The 21,714-nt window shown below is 42.6% G+C and overlaps 1 protein-coding gene across 1 annotated transcript in view; it reads right to left on the bottom strand.

The window, feature by feature from the left end:
- The window catches only part of syt7b (synaptotagmin VIIb), a 136,593-nt gene that overhangs the window by 23,727 nt on the left and 91,152 nt on the right, over positions 1-21,714 (bottom strand). Inside the window, exons 5-8 of the mRNA XM_041939807.1 lie at positions 19,512-19,625; positions 14,273-14,320; positions 13,116-13,234; positions 3,462-3,809 (exon numbers count right to left, since the gene is read on the bottom strand). Of these exons, the coding sequence (XP_041795741.1) occupies positions 3,462-3,809; positions 13,116-13,234; positions 14,273-14,320; positions 19,512-19,625 (629 nt within the window). The remainder of the gene's footprint in view (positions 1-3,461; positions 3,810-13,115; positions 13,235-14,272; positions 14,321-19,511; positions 19,626-21,714) is intronic.

The following is a 21,714-nucleotide window of genomic DNA, read 5'->3' as shown; positions in this document are numbered from 1 at the left end:
AGTGATGTTCATCATAGGCCAACTTTCCATATGTAACCTGTCATCCATATGGAGCTTTTTCTTATAATTCATTGTTACAGTATATGAGGTTATGTAATACATCAGTGAACATTGTGTGTGCTTACAAGCACAGGGATGCAATCAATTTCTTATGAGTGTTTCTTTTTTAATCCACTGTTGGTAGTCAAAAAAATGTGTTTGACTGAAATGAGCACCGTTAGCAGAAAGGCTAAGAAGCAATGATGCCTCTGTGGCCTTATCATCTTCCGTTATCTGTTTCCAGAAAAAAATTAACATGAAAAATAGAAAAGCAAAAGCCTGAAAGAAGGGTTGGGATTGTTTCAGAGAGGAAAAAATAGAGGCAATTGAAATGACATGCAGAGAAAAAAGGGGTGGGAAAAAAAAAGAAAAAGTGAAAGAATCCATGAAAAATTGAGGTGGCCTTAGCAAAAACCTGCAACAAAGAAACATATCACGTTGATTTTCAGCTGTTATTCTCCCTCTAAACACGCCTGAAGTCACTTAAATTACGTTTTATTGAAGTATGCTGCAGTGTGCATTCAAGGGGCCATGCAAACAGTGACCTTAACAAATGAACATTTGCCCACGACTAACCTTGTAACTCACAGTCACGAAATAACAACGCGCATAGGAACATATTGTACACTATTCTGCTTCTCGTACTTTCTTCTCTGCCTCTTATGCTCTTTTCCTCTTTATACAGCCTCCAACATAGCGTGCTAACCCCAGGACAGACCTTGTGCATTTTCTTTACCACAGTTACTTCTAAAAGAGCAATTCAAACATGGTTTTTCTCACTTCCTGCATCCCTTAATTTCACATTTTTTATTTTGTGGATTAGTAGCTTTGATGGTTTGAATGCTGGCTTCACCAGGTTGTGAGATGACGTGAATAATTATCAAAATCTTGTGTGTTAATATGAAACAGTGATCAAAGCTTGGAATGTAAAGGTTTAAATCCTGCAATGATGAGCCAGACACGGTGGCAGAACTGGATATAAGTGTGGAATTGTGCACACAGCATAAACAAATATCAATAAGATCAAAATATTTCTTGCCTGCATTGTTTTTTTTGTTTTTTTTTTGTTTTATCAGTTTCATCTGTTTCCTCTCACTTTTCCTGGACCATCTTCCTCTCATGCCATCATATCTCACACTTCATTTTCCCAGCCTGCATGCGTTTTCTGTAGTGCACTCCCTCTTTAACAAGAGGCTGTTTGTTGAAGCAATATTGACGTCGAGAGGGAACACATTAGCACTTGAGAGACAGGGGACCACTGGGGATGTGTAAACAGTAGCAACATGACGCCCATCAATAAGGTGAACGGATTTGTATAGATGACCAAAAAAGACACGCGCACTCCAACCGGAGGGCCCTGAAATCATTACCACCTACAGCAGCTGTATTGATCTGAAATGTAACTGGGGTGGCTCAGCTGCCACACTGTGTGACAGGCATAGACACACGTGGAAGGTGCAACTGTTGCAATTGGTTGTTCATACCCCAATGATCACAAACACGCATGATATTCCCACCCCCCACGGTGTGTTTCCTCCCCCCCGGGGTCAACAACTGATGTGTTTGGTCTAGTGAGATTCATGAGGACAGGGACGACGGGCGACACCACCTCCCTATATATGTGCCCAGCCTTATTTGAATGATGATTCACATAGGCAGCGAGGTCACTGGCCTGGAGACACTGTTAATGGGAAGACACGCAAAAAGTGTAGAGCTGTGCGTGTGGATGTGTGAGTGTCTATGTTCGTGGTCCGGAGGGGAGATGGGCGGGGGGGCTTTACGTGAGGCTGCTTTGTGGAGCACATCATCTGTAATCTATCATTCAACTCAAGCGGAGGAGGAGGAGAGCTCTTCGTGCTCGGTATCTCAAGCAATCAGTAGCTTTTCGCACACCAGCCCTACTCTGTAGCGGATGATTCGGAGGATCGCTAGCGGAGATTTTTGCAAACATTTTATTTCTATTGCTCATCAACCCAAAAGATCCACATTGAGGGGAATAACCTTTCAACACTCCCTACATGTTACTGCAGCTGTGTAGATGCACACATGTGATAGAGAAGCACATTCTGCAAAGCTTGGTTTTATGACACATTTTAAATCTGGTTGGATAAATTCACAAATATACACTGGACAAGTTAAAATCAAGTTTGGCTTTCTTAAGGACTTCTGCTACCAAATACATGATAATGTTTATATGATATATCTACACCTCTGGATTTAGTGGTGCAGGAGTCTGTTTTTTTCAACACACAATAAAAATAAACAAAGGTAAATAAGGACTGACAGGCCTTCCAAAAATCACTATGCAGCATACTCATGAAGGTTCTAGTGCGCCTGAGAGAAGACAGTATGACCCACTGAGGGCTGACGCATGAACATGACTTGCATAATGTAGATGATGTGCATAATGTAGTAAAATCTGTCACATCTGACACATACATCAACATCACAAGCAGCATGGTTTCCTTGAATCAGTATCTCTGGCACAGCCTCAGTAAATTTTTTTTTTTTTTTTTTTTTTGCAAAGGTAGAATTTATTGCAGGACCACTGTAGAGGATCATACAATACACCCGTCACTTTTCGCCTCGCCTTGGTGTGACAAGAACATGTTGTCATCCTGCAGTCCAGTTGTCATTAATAAAATAAAAAACGTCCAGTTGTACTTTCCAAACTAAAGTAGTTCACTCAACAGACTGCAGAGCGCCGCCAGGCTTACAGTCTCGATGGCTCCAAAGATAACCAGGGACTTATTCACCTCGCATCATGCCTAACTTCAGTGGATCACAACATATCATGTATGGAATTAATCTGCAGATGCTCCGGTTCAAGATGAGGCCAATCTTTTCTATGGTCGTCAGTTTTTGAGCCACGACAAAGGCCCTGTTGTCCCTAATGGAAGCGAGATTCAAAACTGAGACAGTTGTTCACTTGCGCCTCCTACTGGCCAGTTAAGACGAGCCAGCAGATGAGGGTGATATAAAATGGAGCAGTCAACAAAATAGGTTTGTTGGGAATTGCAGCAACCACAAAAGGTCCTTGAGTCTACAGTCATAAATGTGCACAAAACACATTCGGCTGATGGGTCCAGCAGTGCGCTCGCACACACATGCTGCCAAACACATGGTATGCCCTGCAGAGGTAATAAAGCTATTATGTCAGGTGACAGTCGATGTGCGCTTATTTTTAGGCACCAAAACTACTTCGTTAGGTTAGAAAAACATTACGGTTTAGGGATCATCACGCCCTGCTGGTACTGCACCTTCAATACACGTGTGCACTTTTCACGTCGAGGTGAGGCAAACCGTGACACTGGCGTCCTATCCTCGAGCAGATCTGCTCTGTTACATCCTTTGCTGTGATACCGGGCTGCAAGCTTTCCTGATGCAACATTTCACAGAGTAGAAAACTTCATGACACTTACAAGAACGACTTGACGTCCAGTCCTCTGTGGCGGATCTGCTCCACCATGTGATCCCAGCTGCCAGGATTTGACCTCGATCGGCCTGCCCCGCCTCCTCTGTACCGGGAGGCTCCAGCCGGGCTCCCCCGGACCCCGCGCGGGCCCCCACGGTGCCCCCCGCCGCCTGGGCCTGTGTGCAGCTGGCCCAGGCTTTGTGAGGTGACTGGGGGGTCGTTAGGACCCGGAGGGGGCTGGTGAGTGAGGGGCTGTTGGAGGCTCTGCTGCCGGACCAGGGGCCGAGGGCGCACCACTGCCGAGGACGGGATGTGCTCCAGGGTGGAGGCAGACGAAAGGGAAGCATCCCCAAAACTGAGCGGACACATGGGAGCGCCAAGGAAAGAGATGGATACAACAAGGAAGACATCGGAGTTAGACATAACACGAGGGGTAGGGCCGGTCATTTGGAGAGGATTTAGAAAAGATCAAGGCATAAAAATAAAATTGGTAACGCATGATCATGATATCAAAAGGAAGGCGTAGAGGATAAAAATGGCAAAAACATATATAGATACAGCGCAGATTGTGCACAGTGTTGGCAGTGAATATCAAAGGGAGAGAGGATCAAGAGAGAACACACAACAAAGAAGATCAGTGAAAGAGGGAGAGAGGATGGAGAGAAAGGAGAACAGTTGTCAGATTACTGTTAAACATCTGTATGAAAACAACTGTGCAGAATTTCAAGCTTATGCTGTGTGACAGTGCATGTGGATGGGCTGGCATGCAGCGCGTAAACATTCAGCTCAAGTTAAAGTATCAAGCCGAATTGTTTCTGTACATTAACCTCGCTCCCAATTATCCATGACCTTCTTCCACCTTCTTGCCTTGTTGCCTTTTGCTTCCACCATATCCTCCTCTGTCTGCCCCTGCTTCCCTCCCCACTCTTTACCTTTGTGCCTCTGAGCTCAACGGCTCTTATTCTCCTCCGTCTATTCATCTTCTCTGCACCCCCAGCCCTCACATCAATCTTTCTCCACACCACCTCCAATCACTGCTCTTTAAGTCTGCTCTCTAATTACCGGTCTGCTACTCTTACAATCATGTAATAGTGCTTCACCCCTTATCCTCCCTTCAATCACTGCCCCTGCCTGATAACTGTAAGCTTGTGCTAAACAGCTCCGTCTGGAAGCTAATGCTGCGAGGGAGGATTTACTGCCTGGACTTGAGTTGTGTTAGCGGCGCTCTTCAGCATTAACTCGGCTCTAACTCTGCTGGAGAGCCAGGAGACAGGCCCCCTGAGGAGCAGAGCAATGCTGGATCAAGTAAATACAAGGCAGAGCTCATATTCATGCACTCCTGCATCTCTCATACACACTCACATATTGCACACCATTAGGTATTTCCTGAGGACAGGCTTTGATGAGAATGTTTATTTACTCGTTCATAATATTTTAACTGAATAAGTGTGAATTAATGTATAAAAGTAATTTTCAATGTCGGATTTCCGTTTAGCAGGAGGGTTATAGTGTTTAAAAGTGGTGAGAGGGAATTTTGGGTGTTTAGGGTTGCAGATGGGAAAGTCTCGTTTATTTTCTGCACAGATAATGTTGGGCGACTGTTAGTCAAAGCACTTCCAAGGCTGGGATGAAACTCCAGTTTGAACGATAAGTACAAAAGATGAGCAAGTGCATTAAAAAAACATTGGGGTTCTTTGGTAAAAAGTCGGAGGTACAAGCCTGTGCACATAAAAAAGCAAACCAGAGATGTTGACTATGAGGGTGCATTTTGATGAGAAATATCCAGTCAAGGAGCTTAAAATGTTGGTGTGTGCTGTTAATGGCAAGAGGCAAAGTATTATTCAGTTTAAATCAGTTCAGTTTTGGATGACTTGGGCAATTTTGGCACATTGTTTTGTTCCCAAAAGCAACAGGGAAGTGTTGGTGATTCGCACCTCTTCCCCATAGCAGCTGCAGCTGAGGCTATTGAGTTTTGCAGTATTTAGAAGCCATCTGCCACAACAAACTGACGGAAAAGTCATGATTTCTCCGAAACATTTCAGTGGAAATAATTAGTTTTTATATTCAGAATATAAACCTACATTATCGCAAAATGGTCCAAGAGGCTCTGCTGAGAAGCATTTAGGACGCCATTAAAAGAAAACTGTCAATGTTATTTACAGTGGTGGAAAATACTCCCACAACCAGACGCTCGTCACACTTTGCCACTCTGTATGAAAGATGTCAAAATCTTTTTCGGCTGTGTGCACTCACATTCGGAGCTCATTCTAGTCACCTTCATGCTCAAATAAGCTGAAACACTATATAGTTTGAAGCCACAAAACAAAAATCTCAAGCTCAAACTAAATTGATCTAACTCGTCCACCTTTTCTCACCTTATAAATCTTTTATTTAAAATGTGCAGAAAAGTTTCAGTTCACATGATGCATCGCTCCTCGGGTGAAGACTTGTCATGTGCCGTGAGGACTGACAGACGGAGGTGAAATGAAATATTACAAAAATGAAAGGAAATGCATGAATAATGCATTAAAAAGAAACTCCTGTTATTTGGACATCATATAAACCAAACAACGCAGCTGTGGTACAGCCAAGCGTACATACGAGGAATGAATTTAAAAAAAAGGTCCAGTGACACGCATAGAAATGCACTCGAACATGTCATCATAGCTGACGTCGCGCTACATCAATGCATCTGGCTTCTGGATTCATGGTGGCATTAGGCCAGACATCTGGAAGCCGGTCCATGTGCTAATAAATTTTGCCAGTCTGCTCAGCGTCACACATTTGGCAAAGAATTTATTCATGAATGAATTTACTCAAAAAGTTCCAAGGCTCTGCAGCACAGAGTCCGCTCCTCAGCGATCCCCTCGATTGTTGGATGTGCTCGTGCTTTCAGGTACTGTACATCTTCATTCATGAGCCCTGAGCGTGAGCCCTCTTTATCGGCTGTATCCCGTTACTGACTGAGAGGGTTATTCTCGCATTTCTTCTTGCTTGAAAGTCAATTAAGATGACTATAAGCCTTGAATGATTTTGTAATTAAGGAAAATTGAGGAGTGAGAAAAACGAGACAGAGTCAGAGCGAGAAAAAAATGACCAACAGTGAAGAGTGAAGGAGAGAGAGAGAGACAGAGAGAGAGAGTGGAGAGGAGAGGAGAGGAGAGGAGAGGAGAGGTTAATGCCCAAAAATAGAAACCAATTCCAGAGGAGAAATGGAAATACAGGTAGATCTGAAAGGAGGAGTAAAAGGGAGCAAAACAGAAGAGTGACAGGAGTGAAGAGTAATGCAACAGGAGGACTGGAAATTCAAATTCTAGCCAAAAGTCCGACTGACATGTTGTTATTATTATAAGATTTATTTAAAACTTAAAGAAAATCAGTCATGATCATGTGTTCGTCATGTGTGGAGACTGTTTTTAACGTCCAGTCAAGATGCAAATATCAGATCTAGGACAGTGTTATAAATTGAAGGCTGGCTCACAATGAATGAATGAATGAGTGAATGAATGGGAGGATGACCAACTTTAGCTGCTCTACTGTACATCTACATTCTACACACACTGAATAGATACGCTGAATGAGCTGTTCAGGCGACACAGGACAAAAGACTGTTTGATTGTCTGGGCTGCAATTTACATTCAGACATCTTATATTTATGATTCATTAGTCTCTTCAATGTGCTGCTTGTATTTTCCAAACACATGCAGCTTTCACCTGCCAACCACCAACCACCATTTGTTTTCCAACAAAAATATGGGTCAGATTATTATTTGAATTCAGAGCATTTAAGCAGTTTTGTTCTCGGCTCTGAACTCACCGCTGCTTGTGAGCGCATGTTTAAGTCTCAGCACAGCTGGAGATCAGGAAGTGATGATGGGAAAACTTTGGATTCTTTTGTCTTGCTAAATGTTTCTCTGCAGCCACTTCTTTACTTCTGCCATTTGAAGGAGGTCTGACTGGAGGACTGTGTGATTTGTGTGCTGTGATAACCCGCCCATAGTTTTTGTGATAAGACCAGACCATATGGACTCTCGAGCAGTGGTTCCCAACCTGGTGGCTGGGACCCCCCTAGACGTGTCATAAACTAAATCTGGGTGGTCCTGACATGATTAACACGAAAGGAAATGGATCAAAAACACATTGTGCGACACAAAAATGTTTTTTGTGTGACTTTTCTACCATCATTGCTCCTTCTTAATGAAATATTCAATACTTTTTCCCTTTTCAAGGATCTCAGAATTACAATCTGAGCACAATCATTCATTTGTATTACATGCTGTATGAAATCTACCATGAGGGGCCTGTGAGGTTAATTAGATAAAAGCTCACTTGTTTAAGATTTGAACTACCTGCATGTGGTTGCCCAAAAATCTTGACTACTTAATCTTGGAGATTAATTTTTTTAAATTGTTTTTCTCCATTCTGCCGGCCCATTCCCAGTAAAAAATGTTTCCATTCTCATCGACTTCTTATCAAAGAACTACATGTTTTCTAATGTAATTCCTAACCTTTTGTACGTTTGATTCAAATAGGAGAGTTTCATGCCCATCCAAGCTGTAGAAATGCTCCGACTCTGAGTCACGTAACCAAAATAGCTCCACACACTTTGCAACTCAATTATCGATCCTTGTTGTTTACTCTATCAGCTGATCAGTTGAATATCAACTGCCTGCAGTAGTAACAGGTAGAAAGTCTCGCAACTTGATTGACCTTATTGAAAAAACAATGCATCTTCTCAGCTGCTTGCAGAGGTCGATACACAGTGAACTGCATTGAACCATGTTGTATGAAAGGCTTTTATTTGTATCACTGTCCTGCTGTTAATGCAACAAGCCTCTGAATTTAAAAACGCTGTTACTTCAGATGAGCAAACGATCCATTTTTGAAGATTTTCTGTGAGCATCTGTTTCGTTTGAAATTCTCAAATCTGTCACAGCCTTCAGTAAATTGGAGCCTGCAGAGGAACAGTATGACTTTGTGGATTCACTTTGTCTGAGACTGTCCTGACATCAGCTGGTGGAAGGTTGGCAGCTGACATAAAAATAGTATTTGACGAAGTTCTCTGTAGTCAAGAGCCTTCGACCAGCAGTTACTCATGCATGTACATTCTGAAAAGCAGCTGGCTTCTCTTCCAGCCCCGCTTCACATTATTTTCACCTGCATGGTGTCAGAAATAGCTTCTGTTGATGTCCATGCAACAATGCCATTCATGATCTTTTTACAAACTTTACATACTCTTCTTTGATATCCGCACCATGCTGTTGCTGTGCCCACTGCAGCCCCTCATGCGTGCCCCCTGTCACCATGCGCCACTCACTTGCTAAACCGCAGGCCTCCGGCATGCATGTGGCTCTGGACCGTCTGCCAGCGCCCGGCCTTGCTGCCCCCCGTCACCATGCTCCGAACGCTGTCACTGCGACTGGGCCCCGCCCCAGTCCCAGAGCAAGCACCACCCCCGCTGTCACTGGCCCCCGGCGAGGGTCCAGCACCGCCCTGCCCACCCTTATCCACCGCCCCACTGGGAGGAACCGTGGAGTCGATCGGAGACAAAGAAACACGGACAGACAGAAAGGAAGGACCAGGAGAGGATACGAAGAGAGACAGACGCACAGACGCACAGAGCCGGAAAGCAAAAGAACTGTCAGTAAAGTTAGTCAGACGGTGAGTAAGACACTTTGTGAGCTCCTAATCCAGCCACAAGTGTCCAGTATACAGAAAACCTGAGCAGACGCTGCTGATCAGCCAGACGGTCAGTGAAACAGCAGTGAAGAGGTCTGGGCTGCGATTTCCTGTGTAACCCTGTGAGGAAATTGGAGACCACAGTTGCTTTTTCTGTGGACACTTGACTGAGACAAGAACATATCTTCTGAAGTACAACCCTGATGTGATTCATGAAACCTGGCAAGCTGTGTAAATCATAAATAAAACAGAATGTGATCATTTGCTGATCCTTTCTGATGCATACTCAATAGAGAACAGTACAAAGACAATACATTTAACATTTTACTTCATCAGCTTTATTGATTTTTCTAAATATCTGCTTATTCTGAAACACGTTTCAAACAAGTTGTTACAGGAGCAACAACAGACTGGGAAAGATGTGGAATGATCCAAAAACACCTGTTTGGATCATTCCACAGGTAAACAGGTTGATTGGTAACAGGTGATAGTATCATGATTGGGTATGACAGGAGCATCCTGGAAAGGCTCAGTTGTTCACAAGCAGGATGGAGCGAGGTTCATCACTTTGTGAACACATGATAGTGTGAAGGGGATTACTACATGGGCTCAGGAACACTTGGTAAATCCCTGGTCAGTAAACACAGTTACTTTGCAAATGACTGCATTCTGTTTTAGGTATGTTTTACACAGTGTCCAAACTTGGAATCAGGGTTTTACAATTCTTCTGTTCAAAACTGTAATAATTGACGGCCAGTTGATTACTTTAGTCACTGTAATTTATTAGTTCACTCGTATAGTCGAAAATACGAGCAAAGTGAAGAGTTCGGCTACATTTCCTTCTTATTGCAGCTATTTAGTCCACTAAAACCTATTTTTGAGACATTTTAGGTGAGAAATAGGCCACAGAGTACGAGGAGTTTGTATATGTAGCAGGTCTGTCTCATTCCACTCCACACAGGAGACAGCAATGACCAATCTGCTGTCACTGTGAATTGGGCATAATAGCTGAGTAATGACGCAGATGCATCATCTTCAGATTTTAACCTGCAGACCTGCAGATGCGGGTCTGGTGATAGCAGAACACTAATGTGTCTGTAATTTCACAGCAACTCACCTGCAGCTCATGACGACAACAAAAGCACTTTATTCGAATGAGCTTGTGTAGAAATGTTTGCACAGTAAAATCCCCCAACTTAGTCCTCATCATGCTTCCTAACCCACCCCAGGTGACCTTGACTCAAGACGTCACAGAGACGAGCACAGACAGAACGCCGACTTCAGCACAGGGACCATCCGCTGAGCGAGGACACACCACACGACGTACAGCTGCACACCAGGACACCCATCGTCTTCAACAACATTTAGACATTAAGTAAGCTGATGAAATGAATGAGCTCTCAGCGAACGATGAGATCTTTACTGGCTGCTGTTGTGCGTATCGCCGTTTAATTTTGTTTACTACATTTTACTCTTTGTTGATTTTGTTTTCCTTTTAATTGAGTTTGCAATATTCTTCTGCATTTCTTCACCTCACGTAAAGAACTTTGGATCGCCTGAGTTTGAAATGTGATAAACAAACAAACCTTCCCTGCGTGCCTAAAGGCGTCGTTATTCCAACAGCAGGGAGTAAGAAAGAGTTGACTGATCTGCTATCACACATCTCAGGAATCATCAGCCTATTAAATGCCACTCAAATATAAAAAATTATCTCAACAACAACATAATGCAATTGAATCACAACAATCGCTGCTGATTTTACAACAGCTTCGACATCGCTGCACGCAGACAGATTCATTGATAAACCTGCGGTTTCAAGCGAGCTGTAATTAGAGGGGATAACAATGATCAGGTGTACTTAATGCATCTAAATGATGGAACAGAGACGGATATGAAACAGACGTTTTACCACCCAAACACTTAATTGTTGCACTGCACATGACTGAGACAGTATGGATGAGGGCTCAGTAGACCTGACTCAGGACGGCTATCAGGCAGCTTTAAAGCACTTCCAGTACTATGAGTGATAGTGGGGGCAGTGAGAACAAATGAGCAGAAAACAGAGAGAGTGGAGGAAGAGGCGATAGGAATAAAAACATGTAACGTCTTCACGCACACAAAAAAACAACACAACAGGAAAAGAAGTAGAACAGAAACCACCCCAGGAAAGAACGTTTGATAGCTTTCTGGCAGAGAGTTAGATGAGAGGATCGGTAGCACTCTCACATCTGTCCGTTAAATATGCTGCCAGCTCGCTTAGCTTAGCACAAAGACTGGAAACATAAGGAAACAGCCATTCCAAGGTAACAAAATCTGTGTACTAACACCTCTTAAACTCACATGTATCTTGTTTGCTTAATCTGCACAAAAAAAAAACAAAGTGTGAAAACAACAGTTCACCATTTTACAGGGTTGGTTACGTGCTTCTTGGCCACACGCACTAACTTTCTTTAGTCTCTGCTAGTTGTCTGAAAACAACAACGACGGCAAATTGCCATTTTCACACTTTGATTTTAATCAGTGAGCTGTGGAGGTACTGGTAGGCAGATTTTGTAATGTTTGGACAGAGCCGCTCGAGCTATCTCTCCTGTTTGCAGTCTTTAGTTTAGTTTCATTTATTTGCACAGTAATAAGAATGCAGATAAATTCAATAAAAAAAGATAAGAAATACAGTACAGGAGAGAAAGGAAGCCTAAAAGTCTTATTCAAATAAACAGAAAAATGATACTGTTTAGTCATGAAAAACAAAACAAATAAAGTACGAGCGTAACCTATATACACAAAACATGAGCATAAACGATAGTAAAAGAAAAGGATGAACAAAAAATATGCTAAGATAAGCTAACAAGCTGCTGGGTGAAGCCTTATATTCAATGAGACAGAGTGAGAAACAGAAAGTGGTGTTGATCATCTCATCAAACTCTCTGCCAGTAAACAAATAATCATGCTATTCTTTAAACTAACCCACGCAAAGATTTAAAAATAAACTCAAAATCAACAGTCAACCCTCTGTGGAAAACCTAACGGCTGACCAGAGTATGTGTTTAAGTCCAGTCTGCCACGGGAACCTGAGAAGCATACGACTACTTGGAGTCGAGAGGCTGGGTTGTATAAAAGGGGAAAAGGTTCAGGTGAAGCAGCGAGATCTGCTCTCTGAGGGTTGTCCGTCTCCATGGTAACGTTCCATGGGCTGCAGGTGAGAGGTAAAGAGGGTCTGATGAGGCTAGCAGGGCTGTAGGGAATGGGGCATTCAAACCTTTGACTTGTACACCCTGCACACACTGTGCGGAAGCAAAATAAAACGGATGCCTTTGAGTTTTGACAACGAGGAGGGTCTCCAACACAACTTTGTTCTTCTATGACATAAACATTTATGATTTAAAGCCTGTTCTCTGCTTCCTGATAGGACACATCCTTCAACGTCTGATGCCAGACGGAAATGCTCGCTTTCAATCTTTCCATCATTTGGAAATTTGTTGCAATTTCTGTCAATGTTAGGGCAGTCCGAGGAATCACACTAATATTGGGGGATGGTGCTGCACATCTCTATCAGGTGCTGCATGGCCAGCAGTGCATACTAAACGCCAAGTCACCGCGGACATGCCTGAAAGCAAAGAAATGAGGATTACCAGGGATGAGAGGAGACTTCTGTTTAAAGATATATGCCCAGACAGTGGTACAAAATGAGGCTCTCTGCCCCCCTTCAGGCTATTAAACGCAACCTTTTCACTGCTCACAGTGATATATTGACCAGCCTTTGATTCTGAGTGGGGTTTTTATTGTGTTATCTGTCAGGTACTTATGCACACAAACAGCCAAAAACTACATGCTGTTAAAAATTGGTGTGCAAAGCAAATTTTTACTGTGCTAACAATGTCCAATTTTTATTATGTCAGCCACTCAAACAGCTTCGTGGGAGCTTTCCAAGGTGCACACAAGCCCCCGTTCATTACAGCCCTGCCCAGATAGAGGGATCCCTTACCAGCCATGACTGAGACTCACTTGGGCGTGAGGCGAGGGTCTCCGTAGGGGGCATAGGGAGACATGTTTAAGAGGAACTCCTTGGGCGGGTAGGAGCTCCACCTCTGTTGCACGTTGCTGCTGTCGTTGTTATTCCAAAAGTCTCTGTCTAGATCACTGTGGCCAGAGAGAGAGAGACAGAGAGGTGAGACAGGTAAGAGCGGCAAGCGATCAAAGACAGGAATAAAGAAGAATAACGTGACACATGAGAGAAGTGTTGAGAAACAAGGCTTAAAGAAAAACATCATAAAAAGAGCAAAGTTAGAACACTGTCTCATAAATCTAAAGGTCAGGAAGAGAGAGTTAATAAATAGGTAAAATGTGAATGTGTCAATGGCTCAAAAGCGATTTTCTAAAACTGTGCACGGCTCTTTGAGCAGAAATACTGAATATATTAGTATGATAAGTTTCTTTTAATTTAAAAAAACCTGTCAGGAAAGAAATTTTGGTGCATAATAAAAAAAAAAAAGAAAAAAAGGAGTGACCGGCATGTTTTCCACTCCGTCAGGGATGAGGAAATGAATCAAACGGAGGCAGAAAAGCCAGTATAAAATAGAAACAACAGGTTATTGAAAAAGCACACACTGGATATGAAAAATCAGGGAAAACAGCAGGTTAAACAGCAACAAAGGAGCGATATCAAAAACAAATTGTCGCTGGCCACCTTTCAGCACCTCTAATCTTTAATCATGCTAACAACATAAAATCAAGGTTCTCAATAGAAATAATACTGTATAAAATAACTATGCAAGATAACAGCACAGTTCTGAAGTTTCTGAATTTAACTATATCTCTAATTTACTGTTTTCAACATTAATTTCTAGATAACACAGTTTTTGTGTTGTGTAATCATGTGGGATTATTTGACTATTTGAGTCATGTTTTGAGTCATTTTTCTGTGCATACACTCTAACCTCTCTGATAAATAAGAAATGCACTTGTATGATGTCACGGTGGACATTTCAGACGATGCGTAGGGAGCTACAAGATTACCTTTCCAATCAGAAAAGGCTTTTAAAGTGCAACGTTATCACCACATCATAGATCATTTCCATATGCCTCCGTCGAAACCCTCCCTGACACCTACTTGATGGCTTTATTTTCCCCTCGACCTCTCACAGAATCTGGAGAGCTGGCAGCCTCCACCCCGGGCTTATTCCTCTTCCCCTGCAAAGAGACGAGAGGGACAGAGACAGAGAGCGGAGGAGGGAGACGGATCTTAGAGCCGTGTCTTGATCGTTGTTTACAAAAGCATTTTTGCCAGTGAAGTGCTCATTATGGAGGCTTTAGAACAGCATCAGGTTCCAAACATGTTGTAAAATAAGATAGATGAGGGAAGAGCAACAATTGGTCGGACGCCAGGACTACAGCCTGCTTCTGAGGATGGAAACGTGACGGGGGACCACTTAACTACAATGAGATGCAAAAACACACTCTCACATGCACAAACGTGTCTTCACAGACGAACAAAGGATATGCTTACGACACAATGCGGCTAGCTGCACATCAGACACAGGCTGAACTCACATTAACGGACTCTCATACATATCTGCACAGAACTTTGTACACATATAATGCTGTAATATGATGCTTGTGTTTTCTCCTAAAAATATCCAATCGGAGTAGAGACAGAGGAAACAACATTAAGTGAGTAGACGAGGTCTCAGCCTTGTTCTCAGAAACACACATCCAGCAAAGCAACCCAAGTCTTCTGCTCATCAAAGTCGCTGCTCTCTGTCACGGTGAACAAAAGAATGTAAACACAGGTGAATGCAGGGTACATAGCTGCCTGGTCATGAACAATACATACATCTAGTGTTGCTATCAGCGGGTGAAATCTGAACTACACGTCAAGATGCTGTGGGTATCTGCAGCAGGACTGCATTTAAACCCCGGCGTCAAGACTAAATCCACCTTAAGGAAACTGAAACAAGGGCATCGCAGATATGCACTTTCACAAATGAGTAACCCAAATGCTTTATTCTCAAAGCAGAGACGAGACTCTCCAGAGCTCTTTCAGGGAGAAACAGGATCATTTGGAGGAAAGAAAATTCTTACACAGCTTCCTTCACTTACTCTCTGCACATGTTTACCACTTAATGGATAGTGCTTTCAGCAGAGCAATGTGCAGTAGTTACAGTTATTGACCTCTATGTTTTATTGAACTCTATATTTATTGAACTCTAGAGGGTGATAACACTGAGCTGAGTCACACAGACTCTTACATAACGCTTTTCCATGGTAACCTCACAACAAGGACATGAGGAGCACATAGGCCGGGGAGCGTCCACTAAATAGACAAGACCTCTCTTCATTTCTCAGCTTGAAGCAAATCTAGACATACCAAGTGAAGTTTTATCCATAAACAACATTCTGGTCTTGCTCCTATTTGGACATCTCAGCGCCATCGCCATCTGTTGCTTTGGATAATTATCTACCTCATCAACTTGACTGAGTTTTAATCACATATGTCATATTTTGACAAAACGTGCAGTACTTTGCAAATGACTCCTCCACATTAGCTCCAGTAAAATATACCACATCTTGCCAGACGGACCTCTAAATAAATAAATAAAGCTGAATGTGCCTATTTTAATCACATTTCGATGAGTTTTATTTATAGCATTAATTTCAAGTCTTGCAGAAGAAGTTGTGTGATGAAAGGAGAATGATTTACTTCTTTATGTACAACCCCGCTGTTTTAAACTGAATGTGATAACTTCACTGAGTTTTGTAAATATCTGATAATTCTGTACTTGACGGCAGAAACACGTTTCAAACAAGTTGGGCAACTAAAGAGTGGGAAAGTTGTGGAATGCTCCACAAACACCTGTTTGGATCAATCCACAGGTAAACATGTGATAGTATCATGATTGAGTATGAAAGGAGCATCCTGGAAAGACTCAGTCATTCAAAAGCAAGGATGGGGCGATGATTGTATAAAGCATGTTACTGCATGGGCTCAGGAAGACTTCATAAAACTGTTGTTGGTGAACACGGTTTGTTTGCAAATGACTGCGTTCTCTTCTCATGTACGTTTTACACAGCGGTCCAACTTTTTTGGAATCAGCGCTGTAAGACATTATTGTTTTCTTGCTTTTTATAGCAGTGAGTAATGTGTTTGTACATCCAGAGGGGCCTGCTAGTCTGGGCTCGTTCAGGAGCTGGTTGGTGATGAAGGTCCGTCCTGTTTCCCTCCCACACTCTCAGCCCTGCTGCTTTTGATTTTACAAGAACTCTCAAAGTTGGTGGTGTACTAATTCGCAAGTTCACTCTCTGAAGTGTCAGTTTAAAAACATTTTCAGCCACATACGCTGCATCAATGCTACTAATAACAGCTCAAGAGTAGAAAACAGTAGAAGGCCTGATGATGCTAAATAAAAGTGATGCAATCTGCCGTCGAATCTTATTATGTGTTAAATATCCCAAGAAGAAGAGGAAGAAAATCTGTCTTTTATTGGTTGTTTTATATGTAATTTCTGTTCTGCTGTTAGCGTCTGATGGCGTATACAAGTCACGAGGGGCCACTTTACAGCGGAGTCACTTCGACAATCCTCCTGTTTTCGCAGTGTAATGTGTTATCCTCCATCCTGTTACGACTTGTGCTTTTCTTGCAGTTTAAGGTGTGAAATCTTTGAATTGGGGACACTAAGTGGACCTCTGTGTGCAGTCACATCTTCTGCGGTATCTTCTCCTTCGTGTCACATGCTAGAACTGTTTCATATTCGCAGGCTATTTTTAGTTTTCGGCTCACCTGACCTGCATGTCTTAGGACTGTTGGAAGAGACCAAAGAAAGCGCTGCACATACAGAGAGAACACACATTTAAAGATGCACAGCTGAGCGGCGGGTTCAAACCGAGGACCATCATGTTGGGAGTGACGGCGCAAATCTCCATCTAGGAGACAACACAGTCTCAAAATGAGGACAGTCTGGCATCATGATTTGCTGAGCTGACTGGGTTTGTGTTGCTTCAATTATTTATAGTGTGAAGAGTCACAGAGGAGTGCCTGTCACTGCGCACAGATTTACTGATAAAAAAGTAGAAACCCAATCATGAGATTATGACACCTTAAAGGGCTAGGAGTGAAAAACATACAGTATTATATTAATGAGATCTTTATAGAACCCTTAACAGGTTTTGGGGGGTATAAGAGCAGTTCAGGCACCTTGTTTAAGGACTCTCGGTGGACATACTCTACATATGGATGGCCTTTAATGCAACCTCATAAATATTAAAGAGCTGTCTGAAAAACCTGAGAACAGACGGTTCCAGACGTAGACAGCGATAACTACCAGTTTCTAGTTTCCTCACACTTTAACATTCAAAATAGGTCACTTGTCACTGTTGTCCACAGATTGGCCCATATGACCGTTCCAGAAACAACTCATGCACGTTTTCGGATCCAGCATCCATGTGCATAAGGTTTGAAGACGTCACCCGTGTCATCGATGCTCACGTCCACGTTCTCTAAATGTAACAAAGTCGTGCTACGTCGTGCTACTGCTGCTGCTGCTGCTGCTGCAAACTACCAGTGCTGTGTTTTCTCTGGGAGTTTCTATGACTTCTACCATTTTCACTTTCCCTCTCACTGACAGCGTTTACATGCACACTAATATTCCACTATTATTCCAAATGTGATACAGATACACATTTGATACAGGCCATATAAGCAGTGTATTCCGGTTGGATATTCCAAATTAGGCCATTTTCAGAATTAATCATTTTCCAGTTGGGTTTTAGAAGCATGCATTACTGTGCATTCCGAATGTGCGTCTCATTTGTTTTTTTTTTCTGCAATTTTAGACTAACAGCTTGTTTTCAGTCATCTCTGTACATGCAGAAAAGACAAGCCCACATTTCTTGTTGCAAGGAGAAACACACATATTTTTAAACATATGAAAGACTTGGATATCAACAGGTTTTTTGGATATATACAAATATCACAGTGAATAATGATGTACATCATACACCAATGGGAGGTTTTTTTTGGAATAAGGGCAAAACCATACATATATAACCTAATCTTTGTGCATGTGAACATAGTCACTGTCATGCTTTAAAAATACTTGCATTTTTGAAAGATAAAACAAATGTTTAATGCTAATGTTTATTTTTGTGTGACTGAATTTCTTAGCAGATTTCTCCATGATGAATGCAAGTATTTACTCAATAAGGGATTTTAAGCAGCGTGCAGCCTGGAGGCTTTCAGGCACAGCACAGTGCTGAATGTTTATCTGAACGTAGCTTTCAGCGTCCTGCAGACAGGTGGCCTCTTTATGAATTCTACTGTATCCATCTCTAATGCATCCACAGTACACTCCATTATTTATCATGTCACATCTCATGTGTCCAGCTCAGCACAAACATTTTGAATAGAGAGCAAAGCTCGGGGCCTGACCTAATCTGTAGCTACTTTCAGCCTCCGCACTGCAAACACACACATACTGTACAGTGCTTAGACACAGGTAAGAATAATAACGGACTCAAGGACTCAGAGAAGGGTAGATTTCCAGCAGTCGAGAATATGCTATCAAGTGCAGCTCATCTATCATTAAACAGAATCATAAAATCTTGAGGAGGCTGGAGAGGAGAGGGTGGAGAAGGTACAATGTTGAGAGAGTGTGGGAGGATGTGAGAAACAGAAGCGAAGCCCGAGAGGAGGGGGAGAAACAGGAGTACGACGGCAGAGAAGAGGGGCAAGTGAGAAAACTGAAAGGGGCGCCGTGGAGGAGGGCTGAACCAGAATCCAGAATAATGGAGCTGGCACAGCTGTGCAGAGGAGATACCACATGAGATGAGATGGAGATGTGAGGGGGACAGAGGGGGATTCCCTGCCCGGAGGCCTGCTTCCCCATCCTGCCACCATCAGGCTTGTCACACACCTGGATGTTCAATACAGACCACCAACACCGTCATCTCCCGCCTGCCTGCCTGTACGCCTCTGTGGCTGTTTCTGCCTCTCATGTCCCTCCTCCTCCTCCCACTCTCCTCCCTCTTCCACTCCCACAAAACAACCAATGGCATGAGACCAGCTCCACACTGCTTCGTCTCTTCTGGAGCAAACGCTTTCGTGTGAATCGGAAATGTGCAATTCATATTTATGTGATTCATCAGACCAAAAAGTGACTTGTTTCATGAACAGCACACATGAAACTTGACGTCATCAACCCAATCTCCTGTGAGTCACGTTAATACATCACTTATTCATTTCCCTGTTGTACATAGTGTGATTGCAGCCTGGGTGTTTGTTCCCTGGGAACATTTAGGCAACAAAAGCTGGTTTTGGTTAAAATCATAGCTAAACCAAGGGTGTAATCACCACAGGGGACGGAGGGGTCATGACTCCAGCGCTCACCGGATGGTCACTGAACTCCTTTCGCTTGGTGTTCATGTCTACCACCAACAGTGAACTCAGCAGCTGTGCACAGCTCAGGAGCATGCGACGAAGCTTTTGGTTGTTCTGAATCATCTGCACACCAGGCACAGATCTATAGACACGAGGTGATAACACACAGGTCTGCTGATCGGGTGTGTTTCACTGTAACAGGCTGGAGGAGTTTCACTCACTGACCAGGTTGTCGTGTGTGCGTGTCAAAACACACACACCTGGTTGTGCATTGTCTGTGGTGCATGGTCCTCTGTGTGATGTGTGTATGAAGCTGCTGGTTAATGCAAAATAAAGTGTTTAATTGGTTTTACAAACTACGGTCACATATAGACCTTCACCGTCCAGAGTTGTAATTGTTCGTGTGTGTGTGTGTGTGTGTGTGTGTGTGTATGTGACTTATACGATATGATTGCATTTTGGACTGTGGGTTAAATAAAACAAGCGATATGAAAACGCCTCTGGTTCTGGCAAACTGTGATTTCAATCATTTTTGAAACTATTTTCGGATATTTTACAGCCAAAATGATTCGTCAGGAAATTAATCAGCACAAAAATTGGTGATGAAAATAATAATCTTTTGCAGCCATATCTCTGACCTTTGCATATTCTCACTTCTGGCACATTGCATCTTTTTTTTCTTTTTTTTTTTACCTGGACGTGTTTATTTGTTTAACCTTTAGGAGTGTAACATACGAAACGAACAAGATAATAATATGAAAATTAAAAAAAGACAGACAAGGACTGTGAAGGGGAAACTTCCAGAGGCAGCATAAGATGAGAGAAGAGAGGGATGATCCTGGAAAAAGAAACCAGTGACATTTTGACAAGGACGTGGAGATAAAGTGACAAAGGGACAAATACAAACCTGACCATTCGGAATAAAAGGAGAAGGAGGGTGACACAAAACAAAGACAGAGACATAGATAACGCGAGGGTAAACAAAGATGGGAAATGGGTTTGTTTGCCAGGTTCAGTAGGTTTTGTTACACCAAAGCAATGAGAGCAATTTTGATTTTAAAGAGCACTTTACATACTTCATAAGAGTCTAGTCTTGCAATTCTAAAATGTAACCACAGATAATTCTGTCATTAGCTATTTTTCCTCTGAATATAATATTAGCTGTCAACTTGTGTATGCTTGATCAGCTGCTGTGCTGCCGCCCCGCCTCAAACAGAGAGACAGACAGAGATGACAGAGCGGGACAAAAGGGAGGCAGAGAGGGAGGACAGCGGGACAGAGTATAGGTAATGCCAGCAGATCAAAATGTATAGGAGGCATTACAGTTGCTCCAGCAGCAGCCAATAGCTCAGAGCGATGCTCATTAGCATATGAATCATTAGCGTAGCACTGGAGGCAGGCAGCCATGATGCACAAAGCTCAGAGTGCACAAAGACATGTTTACAGAGAGCAGTAAGGGCTCTGATCATGTTTGCTGTCATGGCCGCATGTGCAGCCTCTCTCCGGCTCCTGTGCCAGAGAGCGCATGGAGTAAAAACCACTGGTCGACAGCAACAGTCGGCGCATACTTTCAACTCAAGGTCACAGTGTTGTCAAAGGAAACCATGACTGCCCACTCAACTGCAGTCCATCTGCGATACAATGAATTCAGAAACACGCCAGAAAAGAACATGGCAGACTATTGAATGTAAAGTTGTGGAGGAAGATTTGTTTTCATGAGAGCTGTTTTGCCTTCAGTGGCAGGGAGGAGTGCTGAACCTCAGACTGCAGTGTGTCTGTAGCACTGAGTATCAAATACATTAAAATACCAAAAGCTGACTGTGAATGTTTAAGACCTATTTGATCAAATACATCCTGATTTATTTGCATTTGTTTTCTAATTCTAGACTATATTTTTTGCAAACATCTGTTGCTGTTGTCTGAAAATATGTTTAAACTTTTTAAAATTAGGTATCAAAGAAGCACTGTTTTGATATAGGATCAAACTATTAATCTAATCTGATGTTTAATGTCTTGATTATTCATTAATTATCACGGCCTATGCAGAAAATAGTAAAAAATGGCCATCACAAATTTCCTAAAAATGTCTTGTATTGTCCAGTCAACAGTCCAAAACCCAAAGATTACGGTTCACAATGATATAAGTCAGAACAAAAGCAACAAATCCTCACACTGGGGAAACAATGAATGAATCAATTAATTGATTATCAAA

This window comes from Chelmon rostratus, chromosome 1, assembly GCF_017976325.1.
Source record: "Chelmon rostratus isolate fCheRos1 chromosome 1, fCheRos1.pri, whole genome shotgun sequence".
Taxonomy (NCBI): domain Eukaryota; kingdom Metazoa; phylum Chordata; class Actinopteri; order Chaetodontiformes; family Chaetodontidae; genus Chelmon; species Chelmon rostratus.
The sequence above is the reverse complement of the archived record's forward strand: the minus strand, read 5'-3'. Positions and strand labels throughout refer to the sequence as shown.